General features: G+C 41.9%; 1 protein-coding gene across 1 annotated transcript; it reads right to left on the bottom strand.

Annotated features, from left to right (window-relative positions):
• Nucleotides 1-6718: 6718 nt before the first annotated feature.
• Nucleotides 6719-18608, bottom strand: ACTC1 (actin alpha cardiac muscle 1). Its single transcript, XM_061611527.1, has 7 exons — nucleotides 18529-18608; nucleotides 17161-17309; nucleotides 14601-14925; nucleotides 12693-12854; nucleotides 11844-12035; nucleotides 7290-7471; nucleotides 6719-7059 (listed from the first exon to the last, which is right to left on the bottom strand). The coding sequence occupies exons 2-7, from the start codon at nucleotides 17287-17289 to the stop codon at nucleotides 6916-6918; spliced, it is 1134 nt and encodes a 377-aa protein (XP_061467511.1). The 5' UTR covers nucleotides 17290-17309; nucleotides 18529-18608; the 3' UTR covers nucleotides 6719-6915.
• Nucleotides 18609-19445: the final 837 nt, after the last annotated feature.

Below are 19445 nucleotides of genomic sequence, written 5' to 3'. Positions count from 1 at the left end.
TTGAAGCATATCAATGTTTTTTCTTATAGCATAATATATTATTTAATATATTATTTGGAAGCCTCCTTGAAGTATTCAGCCATGATAAAGAAATAAGCGTTTTATAGGTCAAAGGCAGAAATTATGTGAAGTATATTAAATCCAATAAATAAATAAATAAAATGCTCCTGTTGACTGATAATTTGCTTTTAAAAGAAAAAGAAGCAATTTCTCCCACTGTGGAAAAGCTACATAGTTTCTATTTCATTTAACATGTCAGTTTTATTATAAAAATGCATTGCTTCTCAAAAGGTGAGATCCCATATGATTCAGTGGCTAGAATATTATGTGTTTTATGGAAAACACACATTTGTGTTCCCATTCATCCATGAAACAAATTGGGTAGCTTTGGACAAGTCACCATATCTCCATCTGTAACTGCTACACCAAAATGCTATCAAACATAGTGTATATATAACCCTATGGGTCATGAAATACCATGAAAAAGGATACAAAGTATGTTGTAATAGTGATTGGGCATCCAAAATGCCTATTGTTCTGGCATATTGAACACCTAATTGTTTGTTATTCTTCTTTGATGGACCTCTCATCTATATTCAGCCAAGAAAGCCTCTCACTTAACATCAAAAAACGGGAAGTGCTTCATCAGCAAGTGCGAACCAATCCCACTATAGCACCATCAATCCAGCTTAATGGTCCGATGCTGGAGAATGTCGATCACTTTTCTTATCTTGGCAGCCATCTCTCTGTAAAAGCTGACATCGATGCTGAAATTCAGCATCGTCTGAGCTCTGCGAGTGCTGCATTCTTCCCAATGAAGCATAGAGTGTTCAAGGATAGGGATATTCGCAGGGAGACCAAAATGCTTATTTACAAAGCCATTGTACTACCGACCTTACTGTACGCCTGTGAAACATGGACCATCAATAAACGCCACTCCCAAGTTCTTGAAAGATTCCACCAACGCTGCCTTCGGAAAATTACTTGGGAAGACAGACAGACTAATATTAGCATATTGGAAGAAGCAAACACCACCAGTGTTGAAACAATGATCCTCCAACATCAACTTTGCTGGACCGGCCATGTTGTTCGAATGCCTGATCACCATCTTCCAAAGCAGCTCCTTTACTCCCAACTTAAGGATGGAAAACTGAATATCGGTGGACAGCAAAAGAAGTTTAAAGATGTTCTCAAAGCTAATCTAAAAAAATGTAACATGAGCATCGAGAACTGGGAAGCTTTGGCCCATGAGCGTCCCAATTGGAGGTCAGCCATTATCAAAGGTGCTATGGACTTTGAAGAAGCACGAGTACAGGGCAAAAGGGACAAACGAGCTAAGCGGAAGGCACATCAGACAAATCCTCATCGTTAGCATCTTCCATCTGGAAACCTATGTTCTCACTGTGGGAGGCTGTGTGGATCCAGAATTGGCCTCCACAGTCACTTATGGATCCACTGTTAAAGACCTTACCCTGGAAGACAATCTTACTTGGCCACGAGTGATCGCCAGTGATAGTCTCCTTCAGTACTGCTTTTAGAAGGTTGGAGGCAACATGATTTGGCTACATTGGAGAGATGTGAGTGGGCTTATGGATTTCCTTTAAAGGCCCTTTATCTTATTACTAGCACTAAATGATTTGAACACTGGTGGATTGGGGCAAATATCTCCTAAGACTTTAGTACAGATGCCCACATGTCTTGACTTTATGAATAATTTTATAAAATACTTTGACCCTGGACTTAACAAACCTGCACATATCTTTCTCAATGCAACTCCTGTGAGAAGGGAATGAAAAAGTCCAAAGAGAAATCTATTTTCAGACCATGCCAATGATGTAAGTTTCATTAAAGGGCTGGTTCCTTAATGAAACAGCATAACACATGCAACGAGCTGTTTAGCATCTTCGATGTATTTTACTTTCAGGCCAGCTCTGATATGTACAACATCGCATTAGTGCTCAAAGTTACCCTGCTTTATAGTGGAATGACCCATATAATCTCACATATGGGTTGCTCAGGGCTGAATTTATTTATACATTTCCAATGCAAATGTGCCTTCAATTTGTTTAGCTGACTGATGAATTCTTTGCTTTGGATATAGGAACTTTCCATTTTAGATGGTTTTGAATTCTTTCATACTTCTCTGTTAGAAGCCAGCAGTTCCTTATCTATGACAAAAACAGCTGAACAATTAAACACGAGAAAGTGGGGATCAATCTGCATGATACAATTAAAGCAATATCATACCACTTTAAACAGTCATGCTTTCCCCAAAGAATCCTGGGAACTGTCGTTTGTTAAGGGTGCTGAGAGTTGTTAGGAGACCCCTATTCCCCTGAAAATGGAAATGGACTGCCTTCAAGTCGATCCCAACTTATGGCAACTCTATGAATAGGGTTTTCATGGTAAGCGGTATTCAGAGGGGGTTTACCATTGCCTTCCTGTGAGGCTGAGAGGCAGTGACTGGCCCAAAGTCACCCAGTGAGCTTCATGGCTGTGTGGGGATTCGAACCCTGGTCTCCCAGGTCATAGTCGAGCACCTTAACCATTACACTGGCTATAGAGCTACAATTTCAAAATGGTTTAACAATCAACTTCCTAGGGAACTCTGGGAATTGTAGATCTGTGGGAGGAATAGGGGTCTCCTAACAAGTCTCAGCGCCCTTAACAAACTGCAGTTCCCAGGATTCTTTGGAGGGAAGTCATGACTGACTTGAAGGCACTTAACAAGAAAAACACTGTTAAAGTACATTTCCTACAAAGCACAACCCTCCTTGTTGAATTTCAGGCATGTGACTAAAACTTTCTTGTTCCAGCAGGCATTTTAAAGCAATGTTTGGTTTTATATTTGGTTTTATGATGATTTTATTGTTCTATTAATTGTTTTATGTTTGTTTTGTTTTTATGTGAGCCATTTAGAAATGCAAATAATTAAGCGGTATATAAACGTTTTAGATAAATAAATAATAAAGCATCCCAATGATTCTAACAAGGATAGATCCATATGTATGGGGTTGAGAAAACTGACTGGACTACTGTTTCTGTCAGAGGTATGTATGTAGTCCTAAGGAGCAAGATATGGTGTGGAATACACTGGAAGGTAAAGCCTTCTACAGCTAGTTCCCATGTACTTTCTCATATCTGCTCATATTTACTGTTCCTGTGAACCAGGATAGACCTTCCACTTAAAGACCCATTTTGTGTGTATTTTACAGCCTGAAACTAGACATCATGGAGATCACATGACCTGAATCTTCATCCCTCCTCTCCTCTCCTAAGATGATGTCATCATGTTGAATTTTCAACCAGGTTTGAAGGGGCCCTTGACAGAGCCATATAATGGGTCTCCTCCTACATCAGTGAGTTCACACACACTACAATGGATGGCGGTGGCCGCTGTTCTCCATTGGCCACCATTTAATTTTCTCACTCTATATCAGTGTGGGAAATTAATATTTTTTAAAATTGTGCAAATTCACTGCAGAAATGTGGAGAACTAAGTTTAAGACTGGGAAAATGAGAAACACAGAGAACCGAAATGGACGTTCTTTCCATCCCTATCCTACATATAAAAAACCTTGATGGATCTGCCTGAAATTTGGCAGGCTCCATTCATTCTGGAGGGTTTCATCTACTTATGTGAAAGGGAAAATAAATTATAGCCATTTCTATATTCCTCATTATAGTATATAGGGACAAATCAGAGCTTTGGATTTAATAAATAAAATTTGCACCCAAGTAATGAATCTAACTGGAACAAAACAGCTGATCTGAGACAGACTGGGCTGCTTTCAAATGCTACACATATAAGGCAAATCTTGTGGTCACTGCACACCCCTTACTACAGCCTAAATCCCATGGAGAATGTAATCATGGAGCATGTAATTTAATGTTTTAATATGCATGTTATTGTATTTGATGAACTGCTCTGGCATTTCTTTGTGAAGGGTGGCATATACTTATTTTAAGATAAACGAATGAAATTTGTTTTTACCTGTATCCAAGTTGCATGCTATTTGTCTAAAATGGCGGGGTATAAATAAAGATAATAATAATAATAATGTGAAGAATTCACTGACATTGAAATAAATCATCACCAACCTTTGGACCAGCCACAGTACATAGGTGTGCTTCTTTTCTACTGCTTACAAAAGGAAATCGAAATGCTTGCACTTAGGCTGAGAGTTGAGAAGCTGCTAGGAGCATACAGCATGACAGACATTATCAGGCCTTCTAAAGAAAGACAGCTACCTTTCTCCTAGCAATGGACAGAATTCCCATGGCAATGATTAAGCTGATGTGCTATGAATAATATAACTGAAGAGAAGCTGTAGCTGAAAAAGAATAACTATTTCATGCCAGATACATCAGGAAAATGTCCAGTCTCCTTCAGCATTTCTCCACCTGTAGCAGCCTTATAGAGCAGAACCCTGTAGCTTTTCTGGCATTCTGCTCAATGGAGAACTTCAGTAGTTTGCAATTACAGTAATACCTCAGTTAAGGAATCCTCCGAAGCGCCTTCTAACCAGGGCTGTTTTAAAGGTGAAACTGACTACCATGTGTCTTTGCTTTGCTATCAATAAACTTACAAGCCTATGCCTTTGCTTTGCTAGGATGAAACTGACAAGCCTGTGTATTTGCTTTGTATTAGAGATCTCTTGCTTTCTCCCAGGGCTAGAGGGGGAAGGATCCAATGCAATTTGGAGGGGAGGGGGCCAGGTAGGCACCCTTTAAAGCCCCTGTTGAAGCTGCTCCCACCATCTATGAGCAGGTGTAGAGACCTATTCATTCGCTAGTACCAAAGTTTCTAGTACCAAAGTTTCTGTTAATGTCCAGAAATGCATCCACTTTTTCGCTGAGGTATTACTGGCTAGAGAGAGCCAGTGTGGTGTAGTGGTTAAGGTGTTGGACTATGACCTGGGAGACCAGGGTTCGAATCCCCACATAGCCATGAAGCTCACTGGGTGACCTTGAAAACCCTATTCATAGGGCTGCCATAAGTCAGAATCGACTTGAGGGCAGTAGATCTACATCTATTACTGTATAAAGGTGGCAGTTTGAAAACCAAAACCAGCTCTCTTCTTCAGTCTGTTTGGTGACCCTAAGCAACTCTAAATCCAGAGCAGAGTTGTGCAAATAATGTTATTCCTGTTCAGTTTTGTGGGCCAAACTAGCTATCTGGGACACAGTATACAAGGTGTCCTCATGAACGACAATTTATAAGTATGAAATACTGAGCCATTGTCTAAGAGGTCACACTGGTGGTGATTTCCTGCACTCTTGATTTGGTGTGGTAGTGAAGAACTTAACACAGTAGAAGCATCCTGTAAAAAGTAAGATTTCTTTGGATTCAGGAAATCCCTGCAATGGGGGGAGGGGAAGCTAGTTATACATCTAGCCTGCATTACACGCTTTGGCTCTTGGACAAGAGCCAATACACCAGGGCCAAACCAGGCACACATATTTGGCTATAAAGTGGTGCGGGGGGGGAGTGTTTCACTTTTATAAATGGACTGCAAAAGGAGCAAAATTCTCGCCCTTCCCCTACCTTACCATGACTGAATCTTTCATCTGCTTAAATGTTGATTAAAAAAAAAAAAGCTCTGGAGGGCCTATTTCAGAATGGTACTATAGTGCTAGGATAGTTAACCCTTTCCCTGTCCCTCATAGGGGTGCACTTTTTCATTGAAAACAGTACAGGTGTGTTTGTGTATGTGTGTGAAGCACCTCGGACAGCTCCTTGAAAGTTCGGACTAAAACCTGGAGCTGATTCCACTTCCCCACTGACATAGAGCCACCAGCCTCCACTGTTAACATTTAAAGAGACAGGAGATCTGATTGCAAATCTCTGCCATCTTCTCCCAATCAACCTCAGCCGATTTCAAAGTCCACTTGTCCCTATGGCTGATTGTGTCTTAGGTGAAATTAGTTATTGCTGGAATATTTGTGTGCTGTCCCTGGTGATCCCACCTGTTAGTGCAGTATGTGCAACAGCTAGGTAAGCTGGGCCTTTCACTAGCTACTTCTGCTATTTGAAGATCATCCACAGTGTGCTAGAGTTTCCTGGCCTGGTGTCAGACAAAGATAAGAACTGGGCTGTAGAAGAAGCAATTACATTGGTTTAAAATTGTTACTACTACAGGCATTTCCTTTACTACATCAAAGCTTTATATTGTTTCTTTCAGGGTCTGGAGTAGGTCTGACAAGTTCAGGAGTAGGCGAGTTGTCAGAACAGATTAGTGTTTTCCTTTGCTCTGTCTTGCCCTAAGAAAATAATTGATAGGTATTTGAAGGGCTAAGAAATCAAGCTAATTTATTATAAATATTTTTCTGATCGTATTGACATAACAGAATTGGGTTTGCTGAGCAGAGCTTAAACTGTCAATCCCTAGATTACGCTGAGCTCCACTGGGGAAGATTTTTTTAAAAAATTAGTGATTTAATGCAGATTGTCTCTCCTGTCCTATATATTTTATTACCCCAGGCTACTGCTTTTGAAATGTTAGCATCAAAAATTTATCTGTTCAAGTTTCAAAATGAGAGCAAAAATACAGAGACAGATTGAATTAATATGAAGGTGAGCTTCTTGTTCCACCAAACAGGATCACTCCAGATGACAATGATCTCTTTAACACTATCTGTCACATGCACAAAATTTTTTACTAATTTTGGATCATCATCATCGTCCACACAGAAGAAACAGACTAGCATCTTTAGCTTGCAAGTCCCAGATCTTGTTTATTTATAAAGCAATAAATATTCAAAGAAGTACAAATAAATTGCACTGGTGTGTGTAAACAAACTGTACAATAACTGAACCAAGTTCAGGAAGGATTGCTGGGGAACAAAAAGACTTCAAGAGGCATGTTGTCATCCTGAGTGGGAGATGAGTGGAGGGGAAGGGCAGGAAAATGCTTAAAAGCACTTGCGGTGGACAATTGATGGGCCAGCCTCATCATATTCCTGTTTGCTGATCCACATCTGCTGGAAGGTTGAAAGAGATGCTAAGATGGAGCCACCTATCCAGACGGAGTACTTCCGCTCAGGAGGGGCAATGATCTAAAGAGAAGAAAAGAAACAAGGTTCTCAGTTGGAGCTACACCAACACATGTTTCCAGTCAATATAACTTTGTTATAAAAAAAAATAATCCAAGGAAATGGTGCCCCATTTGTAAGAGATCAACACACAATGTTCATACATATTTTCAAATCTGAGTAAAGGTGAAGTCACTCTGTAGCTTTACTGTGACTCTGATGTTCATTTTGGAACAGGAAATATGTCCTCTCACCTTGATTTTCATGGTGCTGGGAGCCAATGCAGTTATTTCTTTCTGCATACGATCTGCAATGCCAGGGTACATGGTGGTGCCACCTGAGAGTACATTGTTGGCGTACAGATCTTTACGGATGTCAATGTCACACTTCATGATGCTGTTATAAGTAGTTTCATGAATACCAGCAGATTCCATACCTTGGAAAGAAACAAAATTTGATAAGCCATTGAATGACAAAGATAGAGAAGACATGTTGACATTTAAATACTATTAATAAGCAGAAAGCTACAAAATGGACAGAAAGCATAAGAATCCATTTATCTCATTAAGAATTTGCCATAAATTGGAAAAAGTAAAAACTAATATCTAGGTTAATAAATAAGGTGTGAAGGGATAGGGTGTTTGGGGTTTTTTTTTCTGTTGTTCTATTGTTTTTACACAAAAAAAGGGTTCAGAAATGTTCCTTCTCATCTTCTAGTTATGTCACAGAGATGTAGCTTGTACAGAACTTCATAGGTCTAATATTGTGTCACTTTTATAGTTCTAAGAGTTGTCGAAACACAACCACTGCGATCACAGAGATTGCTGATCGCTATGTTGCACTGGGTCATGTTTTACATTTCTCAAGGCAACTTTCCAAGGAAGGTTGGGAGTGTTTGCATAAACAAACGAACAAAAGTGTTGTGTGAACTGGTTTTGTGTCAGCATGTTGGATGGATGTGCACACTGCATGTCCTCATAAATTTATATACACATGCTGGCACAGCAGTTTCGATGACTGGACTAATTTGATTTGACATGATACAATGTAAGACTGATAGCCTGCATAGTGAGAACGTCATGGCACAGTGGGTAATGTTAGCAATTGCATTTGAAAGTGGAAGAATGCAGAGGGTGTATTTATGAAGGCGACAGATGATGAAGGTATGAACGGGAGCTTAGCTTTGAGCATGGGGAAAAATACATCAGAATTCACGGGTTACGTTCCAATGTATTAGTTGACAGGTGGCTGCTTAAAGTGAACTGAAACTTGATTCTTAACAAAACGGCAGCTGATGAGCAACTGCACTGAAACACGCAAGGCTTATATTATAAACACTTGTTACATCCATCAGATTTATTTGGCAGAGCAGGGGAAGATTGCTATCTCAATCATATCAAAGGTTGGTCATCAGCAATATGAATCTACCCCAGCCTTTCTGGGGCTTCAAGTCATCTTTGGAGGATTTACAGGGTACACTTCTTAGACACTGCTGCAGGAGCATCTCCATTCAATTCAATGGATGTCCCTGCAAACCCTCTTGAATGCAAGAAGGTAACACATCTGCATCACCTGGTATATCATGTCCTTTGTCTCAGGTGTATTATCCCTAAGAACAATGGCTCAATTAAAACATACAAATGTCAGAAAAATGCCAGTCAATCAAAACCATTATGACAAGCGACTAACGCTCAGTTTTTCATTAGCATATTCCTTTCCTTTATTTGAAACACGTCACTTTGATGTTAGCTGCATAATGGATCTGGCATCATCAGGAATGCCATTCTGTATTTTAGCACTGGGGAAGGGGCAACAATAATTTAGCAATGGAGGCAAGTTTCTGCAAGGCCAGAAGACTTGCTTTTTATTATATTCAAGATTAAGTTGCCAGTCAAATATTTATCACAATAAATGTGCCTTATATTGTGTTTGTTTTATTTCTTTATACTTTGCAATACCTAAAGCAGTGCGATCAACATAAGACAGTCACCCTTGTTTTTGTAGCAAAGGAATTTGTGCCTTTTGCATGTATACCTGGGACACAGGTCCATTTAATAGTTTGGGGCAATAGATTATCATCATCATCATCATCAGGTTGGTGTAGTGGTTAGAGTGTTGACCTAGAACCTGGGAGACCAAGGTTCAAATCCCCACTGAGCCATGAAGCTCACTGGGTGACCTTGGGTCAGTCACTGCCTCTCAGACTAACTTACCTTACAGGTTGTTATGGGGATTAAATGAGGAGGGGAAGAACCATATAAGAACATAAGAAGAGACTGCTGGATCAGGCCAGTGGCCCATCTAGTCCAGCATCCTGTTCTCACAGTGGCCAGCCAGGTGCCTGGGGGAAGCCCGCAAGCAGGACCCGAGTTCAAGCTCTCCCCTCATGAGGCTTCCGGCAACTGGTTTTAAGAAGCATGCTGCCGCTGACTAGGATGGCAGAGCACAGCCATCATGGCTAGTAGCCATTGATAGCCCTGTCCTCCAGGAATTTGTCTAATCTTCTTTTAAAGCCATCCAAGCTGGTGGCCATTACTGCATCTTGTGGGAGCAAATTCCATAGTTTAACTATGCGCTGAGTAAAGAAGTACTTCCTTTTGTCTGTCCTGAATCTTCCAACATTCAGCTTCTTTGAATGTCCACGAGTTCTAGTATTATGAGAGAGGGAGAAGAACTTTTCTCTATCCACTTTCTCAATGCCATGCATAATTTTATACACTTCTACCATGTCTCCTCTGACCCGCCTTTTCTCTAAACTAAAAAGCCCCAAATGCTGCAACCTTTCCTCGTAAGGGAGTCGCTCCATCCCCCTGATCATTCTGGTTGCCCTCCTCTGAACCTTTTCCAACTCTATAATATCCTTTTTGAAATGAGGCAACCAGAACTGTACACAGTATTCCAAATGCGGCCGCACCATAGATTTATACAACGGCATTACAATATCGGCTGTTTTATTTTCAATACCTTTCCTAATTATCGCTAGCATGGAATTTGCCTTTTTCACAGCTGCCGCACATATACACCACTTGAGCTCATTGGAGAAAAGGTGGGATATATATGCAATAAAAAAGTAAATATAATTGTTACTAAATTTGTTACCCACCTTTCACTAGTACATCCCAGGGCAGGTCACAACAATATCACATACATTATTAAAAACAGTTGAAAACAGATTAGGCATCTGGTCAGAACGTTAGAAGAGCCTGCTGGATCAGGCCAATTCCCTTCTAGTCCAGCATCCTGTTCTCACAGTGGCCAACCAGATGCCTACCGGAAGCCCACAAGAAGGACCTGAGCACAACAGCACTCCCCCCTCCTGCAGTTTTCAAAACTGATATTTAGAAGCTTCTGACCGTGGATATAGATGTTCCTAAGGGATGTCTCTTCACCCCTCCCCAGCACCCCTAGTGTAATTAGTCATTTTGCTAATGAAGAGAAGCCTCACATGGCTGGATAATTTAATTTAATTCACTGAGAAGAAAAACCAAGAGGATAAGTTATTAGGCCTCGGACACATGTTTGTCAGAGTAGATGCAGTAACTCTCCATGATACACAGACACCGTTCCCCGCCCTCCTCCAGAAGTAAACCCAACGAATAAGGATTTTTGCTGTGTAGTATAGTGAAATTTATGTAAAAATAAGGGGGGGCAGCTGATAGCAAGTTCCAAAGCTACATTTTATTTCTTGCATCTTAATAAATTTAAAATGCTACTATTTCAAACTTTAGAGCCATAACTTGCTAGACACTGTCTAAAACCTATAAATGAGGTGACCCCTTTGTTAAGACTTCATTGTCACTTGCTAATATTAACCACATGTACAGTGACCAAGTAAAGTCACCCTGACCTGGTTCTTGATCAGTGGCAGGGCTCAAAGTGGGGATGGGATGCCATTCCACATAGAGGTAACTACCAAGCATTGCTTCTTCATCATTTTGAACCCTAAGGAGCCTGGATTGTTCCATGAAGGTATTTTAAAGCAACTGAATGCAGCACAACATTATGTATAACATGTAATTGGTCTTCTAAGCTGCCATTTAAACAGATGAGGGTTAATTCTGTTTGGAAGACAATGATTATGTACAAATGTATTCAGCAAGCAACACAAGTAAGAAATCCTCATTTAAGTAAGATACTATGGCATCATACTTTCCATTTATTTCTTGTATGGAAGCCCTTCCAATCAAGAGCAGGTTGACCAATCACCTTTCAATCAAGAGCAAAATGAAAATGGAAATGGACTGCCTTCAAGTCAATCCCAACTTATGGCGACCCTATGAATAGGGTTTTTATGGTAAGTGGTATTCAGAGGGGGTTTACCATTGCCTTCCTCTGAGGCTGAGAGGCAGTGACTGGCCCAAGGTCACTCAGTGAGCTTCATGTCTGTGTGGGGATTCGAATCCTGGTCTCCCAGGTCATACTCCAGCACCTTAACCACTACACCACACTGGCTCTCCAATCAAGAGCAGGCACCTATATTTTTTCTGATTATAATGTTTATGTCATATATCACTTATATATGACATAGGTAGTGCACAAGTTGTTCTATTAGTATGATATACTACACAATCAGCAAGGGTTTTATTCCTTAACTGATCTCGTTATTATGTGTGTGTGTTGCCTGAAGTTTTAATTCTATTTCAAAATAAAATTACATTGAGTATGATTGAATCTGGCCTAACCCTCACACTTCCTTTTTCTTTCCTCCAGTAGCAATGTTCCTAAGATTTCTGAGGGATTTTGTAATGTGAATTGGTTTTAGTACATTTGAACTTAGACCTAAATGTTGCATGTGTAGGGACACTTACCGATGAAAGACGGTTGGAAGAGAGTTTCTGGGCAGCGGAAACGCTCATTCCCAATTGTGATCACTTGGCCATCAGGCAATTCGTAGCTCTTCTCTAGAGAAGAGGACGAGGCTGCAGTGGCCATTTCATTCTCAAAATCCAGAGCAACGTAGCACAACTTCTCCTTAATGTCACGGACAATCTCGCGTTCAGCTGTAGAGGCAAACCCAGAAATTCAGGTCAAGAGAAAGGAGCAAGAGGCCAAGGAGCAGACAAGCAAGGAATGAAATCTTCTGGGGGAATGACACCATTGGAAATGTTTCCTGCACTTCTGTTTGAGCACCCAAACAGGAGCATAGAGATCTGTCACATCAAGAGAACCTCCAGAAAGCTTCCCATGATGTCTAAGGCATCACTCAATAACCCTGGTGGGGTGGAGAGTTATGAGAGAAGAGGGAAGGAAGTTTTGCAGTTCAGAGGAGAAAATGGCAGCAGGGGTGGTCCTTATAAAATGTGGCAAGCAGACTGTTCCAGTCAGAGGAAGGGATTAAAATAATTTTACTTTATGTGACTTGGATTATTCATGAATTTAATTCTACTGAATTATTATTGTTAAGTCTTCTGAGGGTGATATGTATTAGTGGAGAATGCAGATGAAACTTGTATTTATTTTCTAAAAAAATTAAACAGAATATTTTTATATAAAATGTACACATTTAATAAGTGTGTGCTATAAACATTTTATAAGAAGCAATTTCAATTTATAAAAACACATTTTAATTGCAATGACAATGTAGATGATGCATTTAGTTCAGTATTTTGCTGTGTAGATTTTGGAATAGAGAGAGAGAGAATCCGAGTTGTGCTTACCAGTTGTCACAAAGGAATAACCACGTTCTGTTAGAATCTTCATGAGGTAGTCAGTCAGATCCCTGCCAGCCAGATCCAGGCGCATGATGGCATGAGGGAGAGCATAACCTTCATAGATAGGAACGTTGTGCGTAACACCATCCCCGGAATCAAGGACAATACCTATGAGATAGCAATGGCCAAGATCAGATAAGCCTGTAAGCACATAAACCTACCACCAACATTTGTGGCCTTTTAACAAGCAATTTAACAGGTCAGGAGAATATGTATGCAACTGAGAATCCACAACCAGGGCCCTTGAGATAACTGAAAATAACTGAAGGAATAGGTTTCTCATTTCAAAGTTATTTCAGTATCACACCATAGACCACAATATCCAAGGAGAAGACTTCCTTAATTAATCTTCAGCTTTAGGGCCTGGTTTGTCCTAGAATCCATATTATACCAGTACCGTTTCACTGGCTTACAATCTCCCTTTCCATTCTAAATTACATTGCACTGGAACAGTCTTACAATATTCCTAATAACCACGTGATGAACCTAGACTGCATAGTAAAAGATTAGGAATTTCCACCACCACAGTACTGTCTTCAATTATAATTACTGTGTTAATATTTTTATTTTTAATGTAAGGAATATTTACTGCAGATTATTTTCCCGTTAATGCTGTTTAACTACCCATATGTTAACTACCCATGATGTCCTTTATACATTGCAGCAGCGGCATAGGAGTTGCTTATCCATGGCTTCACCCCACAAGGCTGCTATGACTTTTAAAGAGCCAATATCACCTGATCATCATCCTTGATCTTGGCCAGGCAATGACCTGGTGAGAAGGACTCGCATGATTGGCCTGCCTACATGGTAGAGGGCCTTTTCATAAGAACATAAGAAGAGCCTGCTGGATCAGGCCAGTGGCCCATCTAGTCCAGCATCCTGTTCTCATAGTGGCCAACCAGGTGGCACCCCAGTTATGGAACAGTCTTCCTTATTTTGTGTTGTTTTGGCACTGGGTGAAGACCTCTCCATCCACCCAAACTTTTTAAAAAACATAATCTAGGGCTGGGCCCTAATTTTTAAACAATTTGTATTTAAATTTTAATCTGTTTTAAAATCTGTTTTCAGTTTTGGGAGTGCTGTGAGTTTTGTTTTGTTGCATTTATGTAGATTGTTGTTGCTTTCTTTTTTAATGATTTTATGTATTACTTTGTGTTTCAATTGTTTTTCACTTGTTAATTGTAAGCCACCCAGAAAACATTATGTTATGTGGCAGCATACAGATGAGAGAGGGAGGGAGGGAGGGAGGGAGGGAGGGGAACTTCCTAAGTATGTTTGTTGAGCCCTTTGGTCTCTTAATTCTGTTGGTCTCTAACATGTTGCCAAGCCTTATGCATATGGGATAGACAAGCAGCTCCCATGTTGCTGCTGTAATGTATAAACAATGCCACGTAGAATGGCTAAAGCATGGTAAGATGAAAGGAGAAGGATATTGGGGGTGGGGATTTTCTGATGTATGTTAGTGACTGTGCACAATCATAGGAAATACAACTTTTTGAGAATCTAGATGGCAGGGGGGTGGGACTGTGGCCTTCCAGATGTTGCTGGACTATAACTCCCATCATCCCTGATTGCTGTCCATGTTGGCTGGGGCTGATGGGAATTGTAGTCCAACAATATCTAAAGGGCCACAGCTTCCCCTTGGATTGAGCAGGGGGTTGGACTAGATGGCCTTATAGGCCCCTTCCAACTCTACTATTCTATGATTCTGTGATTCCCTACCCCTGATTCCAATTTAATACAAAATACAGGAAGTGAACTTGCTTGGGGTTGTGTTATGTAGGTAGGTGTTTTACAATTTTGAAGGGTGAAGGAGAGATGGCTAATTAAAAGAACATATTGGCTTTTTACCTGTGGTACGCCCAGAGGCATAGAGGGATAGAACAGCTTGGATGGCCACATACATGGCAGGCACGTTGAAGGTCTCAAACATGATTTGGGTCATCTTTTCACGATTGGCTTTAGGGTTCAGAGGAGCCTCTGTGAGTAGGGTGGGATGTTCTTCCGGAGCAACACGCAGTTCATTATAGAAAGTATGGTGCCAGATTTTTTCCATATCATCCCAGTTAGTGATAATGCCATGTTCAATGGGATATTTCAAGGTTAGGATACCTCTCTTGCTCTGAGCTTCATCGCCCACGTAAGAGTCTTTCTGGCCCATACCAACCATAACACCCTAGAGGTCAGAAAAAACAAAGGAACAGTGCCAGGCATTGTGAGACAGTATAGTATAGAATGATTGACTTCGGTATGAGGCCAAAAAGGGAAAATTGATGAAAGACAGTGTAAAACCCTGATTAACCTTCATTTAATTCATCACTTAATTCATTTTGGTAAAAAGAAGACTGTTTTCTTCTTTGGTTTCATTGTGTAATAGGTGTAAAATGTGGGTGAAGGGAAAGCTAACCTATGTAACAAATTTCAAGTACATTTGCTCCTCAAACAGTAGTAGCTTACTAGTTTATTCCAACAGCAACTTCAGCAGTAAAAAAAATATTTGTCTAGTGTCCTCACTACAAGTGCAATATGTAGGCTATTACTCCTGTACAATATTTCCATGTACTTCCCAACCAATTTATGGTTGGTTATTATTGAAGTAAACTCTTGCTGTTTGGGGGGGTAAGTGCATATGCTGCCTCATAAATGTTGGGAACCAAGTTGAACACTTTTGAGCTCTGCTGATGTAAATGGAATAGTTGGCATGCTTCAAATTCTTCCACTTGAACTGAATGGGACTTGAGGTCAGTCGTTAAATCATGCCTCTGTTTTTCATTATGTCCATGACAGTAAATGGCTCTGCATAGTTAGATATGTCAGTTACTCACAAATAAGCGACATCTACTGTTGTATTCCAGAAATCACATATTATTTGGTTATAATATAGATAAAGGAGATCCCCCATAACCATAGAAAAGGCAAGTGGGTGTTAAAGTACTATTACAAAATATGTAAATCAAGGGTAGCCAAAATGTGTAAATCAAGGGGGTTCATTTGTAAACTTTCAGAGGTTGTTAGGCTACACTTCCATCACCCCCACTCAGCACTGTCAATGGTCAGGGATGATGGGATATGTAGACCAACAATATCTGGAGCACATCAAACTTATGTAGAGGGCTACAAATGTCATGGATTTATCATAGTTATGACATTATTGACAATAAATCTATGGACCTTTAAAAATTATTCTTCAGCAAAATGGGAGAAAGTAAAGTTTTGGGGGGGAAATATAAAGAAGACAGAAAATGAGCAAAGAAATAAGTTACAGAAGAGGCAAACTGTTTAAATATAGAAAAGGACAGAAATAGACCAAAGGTAAGAGAGAAAAGAGAATGGAAGTTTAAGGGGGCAGGAAATTAGTGGGGTCATGGAGCAGTAAGAGTGCTGAACTTGGACATGGAAGGTCTGGGTTCAAATCATTGTTCAACTCTCTGAGTGACCTGGGGAAAGTGTTTCTGATCCTAATCCATTTCACAGCTCCGTTGTGAAAGTAAAAGGGCATACGGTAGTAGACATTGGCTGAAGTTCCTTGGAGGATGGATGGGGTACATATGAGGAAAACAGGATTATAAATGTACGGCATGTTACATTAGTAACATATGGAGGAAAATTGATGGTGCAATTAATTCAGCTGGGGTGAGAGTGAAGCAGCACAAGATCTAAGAGCTGGACTCCATGGTCTTTTAAGGAATTGCAAGAGATCATAAGGCACACCTCCCCAGTAACAAAGTGCAGTTGCTTTGCGGTCCGAAAATGGGGGGGAGGAAGGTTACTGTTAATGAACATGTAGTTAAGCACCTACATTGTAGGTCCTACAACATGTTAGGCACTGTCCCCAGCCTGGAAGGTTTACAGATGTGCAAGCAGTGGACAAGGCAGGAATGGGAAACACTGATTTCTGTTATCAGTTTTAAATCCGCCCCAGGTTAAAAAAAGAAAAGAAAAAGAGGTCGGAACTTGGGTGAGGGGACTAGAAGATCAACCCAAAACGTGGCAGGCAGTCAATTGGAGTTTTACTAGCAGGTCCCTGAAGATTTGAGAAAACTAGAAATTTCAAAAACCACTAAAGGAAGTTGAGGGATGTTGTGTCTCTTTGTGCTGAATACTGCAAAGTTTATGATTTGGGGGAAGCCAGAGACATGCAGCAAAAGTTGATAAGGAAGGAAAGTTTGTGGCATGGGAACAGACTAACTGCAGCAGGCTGGAAGAAGAGGAAGTTAGAGAAGAAAGGACTGAAAGGGGGAGATCTGAGTACACAATGGAGGCAGGGAAGATTTTAAAGAGGTTTTAAAAAGTGTGTATGTGTGTGCGCGCGCGCGCGCAGAATGCACAGTATGCATTATTTTGACTGGGCTGGTGAAGAAAGTGCTGGGCACAGAAGTTTGGGTGTAGCCAGTGGGGGAAGGAAGGTTACCTGGTGCCTGGGGCGGCCGACGATGGAAGGGAAGACGGCGCGAGGGGCATCGTCTCCCGCGAAGCCTGCCTTGACCAAGCCGGAGCCATTATCGCATACGAGGGCGGTGGTCTCCTCGTCGTCACACATGTTTGGAAGGAATCGGGTTGCTGAAAGACACAAGAACGGCAAAAAGACTCATCAGGGCCGGTGGCTGGACCGAAGGCAGCAGCGCCTACCAGGCAGAGGCCCTGATCTCAAAAGACCCTTCACTTCTAAGTCTAAACAAAAACAAACCGCTCCGGCGGTTACAGGCTGCAGTCAACGAATTCGCTGCTAATATGCCACACAGTTGTCCAAGAATGATATTCCTTGGCAGCCAGTTCCCTTGGCGGCTCTTCCTTAATTCATCTGGCGTGGCTCTAGTTACAACAATCGCGCCACAGAAGACTCCTGCCCCAAACATAGTTGGCGCGATCTGCACATTGCTTAAGCAGATGTGTTTGTTTGCATTGCTATTAGGGATTTAGCCTGCTCGAATTAAAAGAAATAAAGAAATACCTTAAGCTACTTGTGGATCTCAGCACTCTCTAATTTGCTGTTGCCTCCACCCCCACCCCCATCCTCATCCTTTGGCTAAGCACATCTTTAGGAACCCAGCAAGTCTTGGCGTTAGCACTTTCAAGGGCGTTATTTCTTGGGGGGAGGTAGTTTCCCCTAAAGGGAAGGGGCTGAAATGTAAAAACAATGCTAATGTAGCGGCTGAGCACAGACACAACAGGTCTTTGTAGTGTCTAGGGCGGCGCCTTCAAACAAAGAAAGGCGCCGATAATGGGGAGTGTGAACGAAATAGCTCTAAACACCCACATTTACTCCGAGGGCAACAGAACTTCAGTCGGCTCTTTTTTCAGCCCTCTGTGCCACACGTGCTAGCAGTGCAGCGCGCACGGAACGTGATCCACAAATTCAACTGGTAAGAACTCGGTTCAGCCGAATCGCGTCGCGGTTCAGCAGCGCCATCCTAATCACAAGTAAGTCATCTGGAATTCAATGGGGCTTGCTCCCAGATAAAATGGGAATAGGATTGCATGCTAAGACTTACCTGGGAATAAGCCCCACTGGAACCAAGTGTGACTTACTTCCAAGCAGATCTGTGCGCAGGATTGTGCAGCAAGCAAATTGAATTAAATGCTTCGCCTTAAACGGGCTGTAGAACAGCCCCCCCCATCTCTCTCGCACACACACACGGTCCAAACTTTCAGTCACATGCAAAAGAGGTGCCGGACGGGAAGGCCGCCCTGGGCTGTGCCATCAAAATGCCAAGAGAGCAGCCCCGGCCGCCGCCGCCCCGAGGCTTTGATGGACGGGCTTGTCAGCCGTGCTACTCACCAGCTCAACACCGAGTGCGCGCGGGAGTCCTGAGCACGAGGCTGGGTCCCGACGCGGAGGGAGCGCCACCAATTTATACGCGGCCGAGTGGCCGTGTCACTCTCCGGCTCCAAAGGGGCAAGCCAGGCACCTTGTCCTTATTTGGTCGCCTTCACGCCATTGAGGAGCAGTGAGGCCATTAATGGAGTAGGGAAGGCAAAAGTCACAGCCCGGGCGAAACACTCGGGGCCCCACAGCCCATGTAAGGTAAGCCGAGGGGTTGCAGTCCAACAGCTATGGGGGATGGCCAAATAGGGAACCCTGGAAAAAAAAAAGGGGGGGAATCATGCCAAACCCACTTCTGGAGGCAAGTTAATATAAGAAAAAATGGAAATGGACTGCCTTCAAGTCGATCCCGACTTATGGCTACCCTATGAATAGGGTTTTCATGGTAAGAGGTATTCAGAGGGGGGTTACCTCTGAGGCTAGTCCTTCCCAGCTGTCTAGGGCCTGCTCAGCTTGCCACAGCTGCACAAGCCAGCCCTATGCAGCTTGCCCACGGCTGCACAGGTGGCAGGGCACGCACGTAACCCCTGAGCCACTCACTGTGAGGTAATCTTTAGCTGGTCCTTGACACCCAGGAGACACGAGCAGGGATTTGAACTCACAGACTCTGGATTCCCAGCCAGACTGTCCTCCCCACTGTGCTATATCAGCTGGTCCACTTGTGGAGGCAAGTTAATATATATATGCACTTATAATAGGTATAGATACACACACACATCACAGAGCTTGGAAAAGTTACTTTTTTGAACTACAGCTCCCATCAGCCCAATCCAGTGGCCATGCTGGCTGGGGCTGATGGGAGTTGTAGTTTAAAAAAGTAACTTTTCCAAGCTCTGCACATCAATGAGTGGAAGTGACTTTCTCCATCTTGG

Source organism: Rhineura floridana, chromosome 2 (assembly GCF_030035675.1).
Source record: "Rhineura floridana isolate rRhiFlo1 chromosome 2, rRhiFlo1.hap2, whole genome shotgun sequence".
NCBI classification, from domain to species: Eukaryota; Metazoa; Chordata; class Lepidosauria; order Squamata; family Rhineuridae; genus Rhineura; species Rhineura floridana.
The sequence above is the reverse complement of the archived record's forward strand: the minus strand, read 5'-3'. Positions and strand labels throughout refer to the sequence as shown.

Bases quoted from the DNA above. Each gene is read 5' to 3' on its own strand.
- ACTC1 (XM_061611527.1), bottom strand. From the start codon at position 17,289: ATGTGTGACGACGAGGAGACCACCGCCCTCGTATGCGATAATGGCTCC. The intron at 12,855-14,600 runs GTAAAAAGCCAA...GCTATCTCATAG, and splicing joins TGCCTCTGGGCGTACCACAG to GTATTGTCCTTGATTCCGGG. The intron at 7,472-11,843 runs GTAAGTGTCCCT...TTTCTTTCCAAG, and splicing joins CTTCCAACCGTCTTTCATCG to GTATGGAATCTGCTGGTATT.